We start from the raw sequence: 11,034 nt of genomic DNA, 5'->3' as shown, positions 1-11,034 counted from the left end.
AGCAGGTTAGGTTCACAGAGTAATTTGCCATAGTAACTGACTCTGAGTTTAGATTACCTCTCTTTGTGAAACGGGTTTAACTTACCCCGCTTTCACGGGTTTAAGTTACCTCCGTTTCTGAAACCGAAAACTCAGAGTTTCCCTCATTTCGGGGTTAACAAACTCTGAGTTTCGACAAAACCGCCTTCTTGAAATAGGCCCCTGGACATGGACGAAAGAGAAAAATAGATGACAGATTGCAACAAAGGATTGTTCAAATGGTGGATAAAGAACCTTGATCAACTTCCAAACAAATTCAAGCTGACCTGGAGGCACAGGGTGCAACAGTGTCAGCTCACGTTATCTGTCACCATCTGAATGAAAAGGGACACTATGATAGAAGACTCAGGGAGACCCTACTGCTGAAACAGAAACATTTGAGTTTGTGCGTTTGCATGCATGTCAGTTAACAGAAAATAAACCTACTTTGGTAATCGATTAAGTCATTTAAAAACTGCCAGTAATCCAGTGGTTCCAGCTGTTTAATCACTTTGTCTATAAAATGTCAGAACATTTTCCAGAGCCCAGTGTGGCATCTTCAAATTGCCTGTTTTGAGAAATTATCTTATTTCAAATCAGACTTTAACCTTGATGCTGATTACCTCGACTTCCTTGTGGTTCCCCCAGTTGCTGAAGTTCCCTCTGTACGCTCTGCTGGAGATCAAGGAGCACCTCATCGACTGGGCGTCACGAGCTGGCATGCAGTGGCTCAGCACCCTGATCCCCATCCACCACGTTAACGCACTTGTCTTCTTCTTTATCATCTCCAACCTCACAATCGAGTTCTTCATCTTCCTCATTCCTCTTCTGGTTTTCTACCTCTCATTCTTCTCCATGATCATCTGCACACTGCGTGTGTTCCAGGTTAGTGGCCAGTTAGGATAATTTCATAATCTGTATTCTTGATGGCGATATTAAAGTGCCTAAGTGTAATTTAAAGCATTTTACTAGAAGACTCTTGATTTGTAGTATAGATGTTCTTCTCCAAGGAGATACACATAAACAGAAATTGAGGATTTTTTTTTCTTTACAGAATTCAAAAGCATGGGAAAATTTTCGGGCTCTGACGGACTTGCTGGCTCACTTTGAACCTGGCCTCGATCTAGAGCAGGCTGAGACCAACTTTGGATGGACGCATTTGGAGCCTTATCTGTAGGCTCATCTCTATTTACATTCATCCATATGTTGGCATATATCCTTCGCTCAGTTTTTCAGTGTTTACTTAGTTTGGTTTCCAAACATTGTTTAATTTCATTCAGGTTTTACTGGTTTGGCTTCAACATTTGTTTATCACTGTCATGTAGGTACAGTCATACAGCTTTTGTTTAGTTCAGGCTTTTTGTTTTGGTATTATTGCATTGAAGAAGTGAACAGTACATTCTTAAAATATAGTTCCTTTAATAATAATTAGTAAAAAAAAAAAGGTGTAAAGATGTAGGTAAAGGGGAAGTATTAACCTCAAAAAACAGGAAAGTCAAATCAACATAAATACACTTACTATTAAAAATGACTTCTGTGGCACAAAGAATACACCCTGTCTCCTTGTTTTTTCAGGTACTTCCTGCTCTCGGTGGTCTTTGTGGTTTTCTCCTTCCCTGTTGCGGATAAATCCTGGATCCCCTGCTCAGAGCTGGCTGCGGTTGCTCTCTTCTTCACCGTCACCGCCTTCCTCAGCCTTCACGCCTCAGCTCAGCTCTTTGCTCGTAAAGCCCTCCTCACAGAGGTCCTCTCTGGTGCGTGCACCCTTGCTCACTTCCTGCCAGACTCGCTCTGGTTCCTCAGGGTCTTTGTGATGACCTTCATCACAGTGCCTCTTGGGGATATAGTTGCATTAAACCTGGGGGTGCCGTGCTTGCTGTATGGACACCTTTTTTATCTTCTCTTCCGTATGGCCCAGCTGAGAGGCTTCAAGGGCACCTACCTGTGCTTGGTGCCCTACCTGGTTTGTTTCACCTGGTGTGAGCTCTGTTTGGTGTTCCTTAATAATGCCACTGCAATAGGGCTCATCCGCACCTTTGTGGGATACTTCCTCTTCTTGTTTGCTCTTCCTGTGCTCTCACTGGGCCTGGCTACAATGCTTATCATCCAGTTACTGCAGTGGTTCCTCGCTCTGGAGCTGGCTAAGATGGTGGTCACTCTGACGGTTTGTTTTGTGCCAGTAGTGTTGAGGCTTTGGACCCGCTTTAGCCTCAACCCCATTGCGGTCTTTCGGTCTTTGTCACGTAGCAGCATTGTCAAGCTCATCCTGGTGTGGCTCAGTGCGATGGTGCTCTTCTGCTGGATGTACATCTACAGGTCCGAAGGCATGAAGGTTTATAACTCCACCCTGACGTGGCCTGAATATAGCAATCTCTGTGGTCCTCTGGCCTGGAAGGAGTCCAACATGGCTCAAACTCAGATTCTCTGCTCTCATCTCGAAGGACATCGAGTTACCTGGACCGGACGCTTCAAATACGTCCGTGTGACAGACATTGAGAATGGGCCGCAGTCAATTATCAACCTGCTGCCTTTGCTTGTGGGGAACTGGATGCGCTGTCTGTATGGTGAGCCATATCCTTTGTGTGAGGAGGTAAAAAACTCAACGGCTGAGCCCCAGCCTCTGCCTGCCCCAGCTCCCCCTCCAGAAAACCCCCTCTGTAAACTTAAAAAACTGGCCAAGAATGAATGTCACATCAGACGCTTTGATCGATACAAATTCGAAGTCACAATGGGCATGCCACTGGAGAGGAAGACCAAGAATGGAATAATCGTAGAAGATGAAGATGCCACTAAGGACATAGTCCTGCGGGCTAGTAATGAGTTTAAGTCCGTACTCTTGCACTTAAACACTGGAAGCCTGGTGGAGTTCAGTACCATACTGGAGGGACGTCTAGGCTCCAAATGGCCCGTGTTTGAACTGAAAGCCATCCACTGTGTGTCATGCGGCGATGCCAGCACACCCAGCCGCAGGCAATACAAAATCGAACATGACTGGAGGCGCACAGCTCAGAATGCGCTGCAGTTTGGTTTTGACTTCTTCTTCAACCCCTTCCTGACGGCTCAGCTAGAGCACTCGGAGACCGAGACTGACGCAGAGACTGTGACACAGGAGGGGAAGTAGAGGGAACGATATCTGACAAACACACATCTGGGAGAAATGTAAAACTGATGCAAAGGTGTGTGTAATGATACTATGTTCAGCTGAAGAACATTAATGATTGTACACTTCTGTTAACAGAATCCAATTGCTGTACTGGTGATTACAGGGGAGGGTGGACAGATACTCCGACATTTGAGTTTGTGCGTTTGCATGCATTTAGTATTTGAGCCAAAATGTGTGAGAATATATAATATAATGAAATGAATTCTTCAGAGTAAAAAAGTTTTTACTGCCTAACACTAAAGTAAGAAAACTGATCTGATCTAAACCTCCTCAGCTTCAGTCATTCGTGCATTGTTGTCAGCGAAGTCATTGATTTTGTTTGCTTGCGTTCGCACACTATGTCTGCACACAATTATATAAGACAGTAAAAAAATAGTCAAGTTCCTGGTTGAAGAGTGCCTGCAAATTATCGAAGGACAAGTTTTTTTTCAAGATTGTTATTCAAATAACTGTGACAATTCATTTACTGTCAAGCTTTAATCATACTACATTATATAGTACTGTACATGTCCTGTATGTAATTTTAAAATAATTGATATTGGAAATTTAAGTGCCTTATAAGACAATGTCTTAACAGTAATTTGTTAGAGAACAGACAATCGTTTCTCTGTCCCTTCAGATTTAAAACACTCACCTGGATCTGTGCTTGTAGTCATTACAGGGCAGTTCTCTGGTTGTCCACTATCGTCGTTCACATCTTTTTCTTTTTCTCCTCTGGCTGTTTGTTTCCATCTCTGCTGTGCAGGGATTTAATATATTGAACATTTTCAGTCCCTGAGTAATGATGCGTTTTAAGATAGGATGTCACTACTGTTTTCTGTACCGTGACCCATAAATATGATGAAAACATTTACTTGCTATTGTTATTTAAAATTTATTTAGGATTTATGTGAAAGAAATAAACTTTTAAGGTTCTGAGAAGCTATTAGTCCTGCCTCTGTAGGTAATAATTAATGGTCTTACTCACATGAGATCACCATTTCAATGCAGCGTGCTTTTCGTCACTGAGGATGTTTTGACATATCACGGTAGAAAAAGCACTGGTGTTAGAAAAATAAAAACAGTGATGCTTGAAATTCATTGTCACTTCAGTTTCCCGGTCCAATTTTGAGGTATGTGTACTTCACTCGAGTATTTTCATTGTTTGCTACATCATACTCCACTACATTTATTGGATAACTTTAGTTACTAGTTACTTTTCAGAATCAAATTAACCACAAAATACAGTATAATAAGAGTTAACTAATCCCTAATGGGAAATTCACAAGCTACCCAGCAGTAATTCATATTAGCTCCATTTTTACCAGCTGAAACATCAAAGTGACAAAAACAATAGTGCATCAATAATCAATCGAATTATATGCATCAATGTGCCACAATGTCCCATTCTGCATAATAACTACTTTTACTTTTGGTACTTTAAGCCCATTTTGGTGCTAATACTTTTGTACAGTACTTTTAAGTAACATTTTGAATCTAGCACTTTTACTTGGAGCAGAACGACTGTAGTACTACTACTTACCAGTGGTGGAAAGTAACGGATTACATTTACTCGCGTTACTGTAATTGAGTAGTTTTTTTTGTGTACTTATTTTTTAAGCAAACCCCTGGCCATATTTAAGTGACCAGTTTCATTTTAAGCGCAAGAAAGGCAACAGCTTTATTATGCAGTGTAAATTGTGTTTGCCAAAGTCACTAAACTGGCATCTTATAAAAACTCGACATCAAACCTGCGCGAGCATGTTGAGGTAAGTTTAACTTACTAAGTTAATATTACTTGTACTTATAGTTTACATAATTGTTGTACTGTTGCGTTGCCTCAGTGTGTGACATTGTCAATGTTGTTAGTAATTAACAGGGACAACGCACAATTGAGCAGTGTCACGATTGTCATACGAAGTGAATGAAACGTGTTACATGTTAGAGTAGATCTGCTGATGTTGCAAAAGATTTAAGCATTACTGTAACATTAGTCAGTGTTACTCATAGAAGACGGTGTTTAATGCTCAGCAGTCTTCCAGTGTGCAGGAGCAGAGCTACAGTGCTGAGCACATGGGACAGCAACACAACAAAAATACTTCTTTTAGGATGATAAAGGTTCCACAGCCAGGACTAGGCCTTCGTTAAATCAGGATATTTAAGTAACTCTTATAAAATAAAAAAAAATATCTTAGGAAAAATAAGGCTCTGACTTAAACTATTGAACTGTCACTAGGCTGCTCTACTGAATGCACAGTTTATGCAATATTCAAAGGTTGTATTGTTTAAAATGTTTTACCGGATGATCTGTACTGGAATTACTATCTCCCTTAATGTTTAAAATGTATGTTTTTATTCTTTTTTTAAATTAAATTCTATTATTGCACTTTAATTTGTAAAGCTGTTCCCTAAATTAAAGACAGTCTTGAGATTTATATCCCCTTGTCTCTTTTTGAACTATACTAGAATCCCTGCTGTTTAAAAAAAAAAAAGTAACTCAGTTACTTTTACTCAGAGTAAGTTTTTAATGAGTTACTTTTACTTGAGTAGATTTTTAGCCTGGTAACTTTACTTGTACTTCAGTAAAATTTCATTTAAGTAAGAGTACTTTTACTTGAGTACAAAATTTTATTACTCTTTCCACCTCTGCTACTTGCGTAAACAATCCCAGTACTTCTTCCACCACTGTGAAAAAGTCTGTTTTGCCTAGGACTTCCCCTGTCGGTACAGTGGGAGAGAAAGGTGTTTAGAATCTCTTGAACTTCCATTTTCATTCATACAATACTAACAAAAGAGAAGTGCTGTTTATTAAATTGCAAACATGGTGTGTAATTCTTTCAGATTTCAAACAGGGGCATGCAGAAATTTTAGCAGTCATTGCTAAAGTTCATGCTAGAATTGTTTTATCTCCATATACAAGTGTCTGATGGCACTAGGTGGCGCCTCAGACCACATGACGTCACTGTAATCATGAGTCCTTATAGACCCATGTAAATTAAGGCTATAAATGTGAACATTAGCTTAACATTAATGACAGTACTACTACTGCAATAAAAATCCCAGCTGTACATTCATTGGATGCAATTTCGTTGAAATCTTTATTCAGAAAAAAAAGACCAACTGTCCATTTGACATTTTTGTCAACAACATACATTAACACAAAAATATGTTTTTGGACAGTTTGGTCGGGATGTGCCGTTAAATTGACAAAAACATAAAAGATTAACCTGCTTTCTAAAATTAAAACCTGCAGATCAGCAAAATAATCAGTGAAGAAGGCTGAAGAGATTAAAGTATCTCTGCTGTAGCTTTGGAGGCAATCATCAATACAGATGATCAGGTCTGCAGTCCTTTTATGGATGTTAAAAATAAAATAAGTTGGTATATACAGACACCATGTAGGCCCTTTGATTTTTTTTCTTTTTCTTCTTCAGAGTACAACATTAGCCAGAGACATTCCTCATTCCTCTTGGTTCTCTGTTTCAGTAGAAACTCATTCTTGGATGGTTTCATTCAAAATGTACATGTAAGTGTATGAACCGAACACTCGTAAACATGCTTCAGTGTACGAAGACACAAAAAAAAAAGGTAGGAGAGCTCAGTCATCTATGGTTAATCGTGCTGCAAGGGGCCCCGGGGGCCCCTGAAGCCTTTGTACAGCTGAGTCTAAATGGTTAAGAAGGCAGCCAAGTCAGTCAGTCAGTCAATTTATAAACACCTAGGCTAAATCTGTTTGACATGCAGCATCTCTTTGCTTGATTGCTGAAATTATTTTTTTAATGTTTATTACTATTATTGAGTTTTATTTAACGGCAAGGTAGCACACAGCACAGCCCCAGACCAGAAGCAGAATCCACATTCAAAGGTTAAGGGCCTGTTTCAGCAGAGAACATATTAATGACTGAAACATACTGCATGGGACAGATATGAATGTGCGCCCTCAGTCATATTAGACTGTGGCGTAAATCTTTTGACTTCTGCTCTATCTGCAGGACTGTAAATGTTTTACCTCACTGAACTCAGAGGTGTCTGGGTGCACTTGGGTTAAGGGAAGGGTTCGGAGTTCATCTTTGCATCACTTTAAAACTGTCATCATAATTACCATCATTAAGATAATTTAATAAGTTACAACAGATGTGGGTTATCTGACCTGAAATTAAAGAGGGCGTTACATTAATACCCCGTTTTTTTTTTTTACTCATTGCTGCTAGTAAACAACCAAGGACTTTTGTTACACAAAACAGTGGGCAAGGGATAAGAATAGGCTTTGCTTGGGCACACACAGAAGAGGAGGAGATGGAGGAGAAAGAAAAAGAGGGTGAATAAAAAAAAAAGACAGATGTAAACATCCTTCCAGTCTGGGAGGGGGGTGATGCCCCTCAGAAGCTGAGCTGTAGCAATCAGGACACCATCAACCACAACTCAATGATCAAGAAATCCACAATTCAGGCAACTGTAATTCACTGTGTAATCCAGCCTGTTCCCTTTTCTAGCCCCTTCTAGGTCCTTTCAGTACTAGGAGGCTGGGGAGGAGGTGAAGGAGCATGTCAAAGAAGACCTAAATGTGTACATTTTTCGATCATGTGTGTGAATGGGTGTTAGCCTTGTGTGTGGGTGTCTGTAAATGTGTACATTCTGGCATAGTTGTGTGTTCAGGTGTAAACTCAGTGTCTGCCGCTGACATCCGTTCATTAATGCATCTCAGAATTGAGCTTGTCCTGGAAAATGTACAGATTGTTGGTGGCAGCGATAGCGATGATGTTCTCAGTCGGGTGCCAGGCTGTATGCAGGATCTTCTTGGTGAAATCCAGGCTGTCCACGCTGATGTCGTCTTTCCGCCGCTTTCCTCCAGCGGCACAGACCCTCCGCGGCTTCAGGACAGCTCGGGGTTTGCTGCTCTCTCTCGATGCCTCCAGGGTCACGTCGCGCTTGGTGTTGCGGTCAAACATGCGGAAAAAGTTGTTGTAGGCTCCAGTCATGATCACACTGGACAGTGGAAGAGGAAAAGAAGGATCCAGTTACTGCAGTCTGAGACATTCTTCCAAGTACTGACCTGCTGAAGACCATCACTGGCCCCTAACTAACCTTATTCATCCATCACTTTTCTGAATTTAGAGCTATTTCACAGAAATGGCAAACTGACTTCTTCCTACACTGAACATTCTTCACTTAGTATCTCAGTAAATTTGTCCAAGTGAATGTTACATTCAGCTTTTTCCCGTTTAGGGGTCGCCACAGCAAATCGTCACACTGACAACTTGCATGTTGACATTTGGCACGTGTTTTACGCCAGATGCCCTTCCTGACGCAACCCTGATTCGAACCTGTAAATGTAAAGCCAACTGACCTGCACTGCAGCATGTATGTGACCATAAACAAAGACCTGGATCATCTACAAAAGAGGCTGTGAATTGTTTTCACTCTAACTACTTTTTAGAAGAAAACTGTGCATATTACACTGTTCACTGTAAAGTATATGGACTATTCTGAGCAACCAGAAACAGGAGAAATAATGCATTTGAAAATCCACATAAGATATGGAAAGATAAACACTTGGATGAACCGACCTTTACTGACAATTAATAGCCCGTTAAAGAGACACCAGTTTTGACATGTTCCGCTTTGGGACATTTAGCCTTCATACATTAATTATTGAAAAACAAAAGGAATAAATAAAAAACCAACACTTCAGGTACCTGTCCGAGCCATTCCAGGCACACTCAAACTTGTCAAAGATGCAGTCGTTTTCGTAAAGTGAACACAACTTGCTGCGGAGGTAATCATGAACCTGGAGGAATACACACACACACACACACACACACACACACAGATATGATTAAAAAATTAGTCCAGCAAACAGCTACCTCACTCCCAGGTTCTGACTCTATATATAAACTATAAATAGAAGAGTGAGCAGAAGAAAACACACACACACACACACACACACACATTCAAAGTTCAGCACAGAGAAAACACATTAAATGTGGCTAAGCTGTACCACAAAGCTCCCTGAAGGCAACACTAATAACCACCTGCCCTCAGTAGTACAGGTGCCAGGAGTGCTTTTTAATATAAACTCTTTTTCAATATCCATAAACCCATTACATCTAGCCCTGTATTATCAAACCCACCAAGGGCGTGATAACAGAGACACATGTGAACACACACACACACACACACACACACACACACACACACACACACACACACATTCACTGACTAATTACTGTCTACCCTTGTGCTTTCATTTGACCTGTCTGTGTCAGCACTGTGATGCAAGGAGATGAAATCTACACCTCACTCCAGCCACCGCGCTCTGCATTCAGGCCCCCGTTTTCTCATTCTGCATAAAGTCAGCAGTCAATACTCGCCTCGCAATCAGTAACGGTCAAACTGAGGTCGGCTCATGGTTGTACATCAGACCCAGTGACATCTTTGTTTTCCCCTGTGGGGCTTCCTGCCTGGGGTGAAATGATACAGTACCATCCCCATGATCTCTGATTTAGAGAACAGTGTCTCATCCCTCATGGATTTGTGCATATTTTTCATGATCCAGGAGGAGTAAGAGTGTAAATTTGCCAAAACAGGAGCAGTTTTCCCTGAAATCCTTCTTCTCTCCTTCGACTCTCTCTTCCCGCACTTGGTCTATTCAGCCTCTACCATCACACTCTCATCCTCTCATTTACAAACTCTCACTGCATTCTTCTGTCCTCCTCTCATCACACCACCACCTCCCAAATTTTCACCCCTCATCCCCCTCCTTCCCCTCCTCTTCTTCCATCTCTGTGCTGCATTGCAGATCTAGGTGTTGGGCGCTGTGCAAGGTATCCCTCCTTCCCACTTCACTTTATGAGTAGACATTCAGCAGCCCATAAATAGTTGCAATGCATCTTAGCCTCCCACTTCTGGCTCATAGGCAAATACACACACACACACACAAACATTCACCCCCTGTATGAGTACATGGCGAATCTGCTTTCCACCCTTCACCCCCTCGTAAACAGAAGCTGGTGTGGCTGACTGTAAACACTCGCAAGTGACATATTTGGACACAAGGTGAGCGTAGATGTGTGAAAAACAGCATGCAAACAGAAAAGAAATTATTAGCCTGTCACTGTGTGCGTTTGCCTCCTGTATGTATTAATCTGTCAAACACTAACAGAGTCACCTATTGTGCAGAGTTTAGGTCCACAGATATGAGTTTCTGTCGATTCTCAGATGAGAAGATGTTCATTCACGTAATCAATCCAATTATTGTGGAAAAATATATCAAGTTCTGTGATTCTAAGAGGCAACGTCCTTCCAATGATTCATTTCTATCCCACCTAATATAAATGTAAATTTGTATGGCTGCTATCTTGGCCAGGTCTCCCTTGAAAAAGAGATGTTGAAATAAAAAACACTAAATAAGCTACTACATCCACAACTTTAGTATTCTGCCTGAACACTGTGCGCTGTAGTGGTGGTGCTCCTAGAGTAATTACTGGAATACCATCAGTCACTGACTGGAAATCCAAGCTTATACCAAATTATAGTAGTAGGAAACAAAATCTCACACATCTGAGCGAGGATTCGATTCAAAGGAAAGTATGTTAATACTTCCTCAACCATTGCTTAGTGGACTCTGCCCAGAGTAAAACGGCTCCGGAACAAATCTCACCACCGTAGCTGAGTCTGAAAGATAATATATACTGTGGTATTTCTTGTATTTAAACACTGCCGTATGGTCCATCACACACCTGGTATGTCTCCAGGGGCTTGCTCTCCATGTTGAGGTCCCAGACTTTGGCAGTCAGATAGTCTCTGGTGAGCAGGTAGCGGCCACTGTGGCTGAACTTGACATCTGACACTGAGGAGATTATCTCAGAGAAGAA

The 11,034-nt window shown here is 41.3% G+C and overlaps 2 protein-coding genes across 2 annotated transcripts in view; one reads left to right on the top strand and one right to left on the bottom strand.

Annotated features, from left to right (window-relative positions):
- The window catches only part of wfs1b (Wolfram syndrome 1b (wolframin)), a 16,787-nt gene extending 12,397 nt beyond the window's left edge, over positions 1-4,390 (top strand). Inside the window, exon 10 of the mRNA XM_020596133.1 lies at positions 1,594-4,390. Within this exon, the coding sequence (XP_020451789.1) occupies positions 1,594-3,139 (1,546 nt within the window). The 3' untranslated portion in view covers positions 3,140-4,390. The remainder of the gene's footprint in view (positions 1-1,593) is intronic.
- Positions 4,391-6,925: 2,535 nt separating this feature from the next.
- Positions 6,926-11,034, bottom strand: part of LOC109955448 (serine/threonine-protein phosphatase 2A 55 kDa regulatory subunit B gamma isoform) — an 18,380-nt gene continuing 14,271 nt past the window's right edge. The window contains exons 8-10 of the mRNA XM_020591618.1: positions 10,900-11,033; positions 8,857-8,948; positions 6,926-8,146 (exon numbers count right to left, since the gene is read on the bottom strand). Coding sequence (XP_020447274.1) covers positions 7,852-8,146; positions 8,857-8,948; positions 10,900-11,033 — 521 coding nt within the window. The 3' untranslated portion in view covers positions 6,926-7,851. The remainder of the gene's footprint in view (positions 8,147-8,856; positions 8,949-10,899; position 11,034) is intronic.

The sequence above is a fragment of the Monopterus albus genome, unplaced genomic scaffold (genome assembly GCF_001952655.1).
Source record: "Monopterus albus unplaced genomic scaffold, M_albus_1.0 scaffold2.1, whole genome shotgun sequence".
NCBI classification, from domain to species: Eukaryota; Metazoa; Chordata; class Actinopteri; order Synbranchiformes; family Synbranchidae; genus Monopterus; species Monopterus albus.
This window is presented reverse-complemented; position numbering and strand designations above follow the sequence as displayed.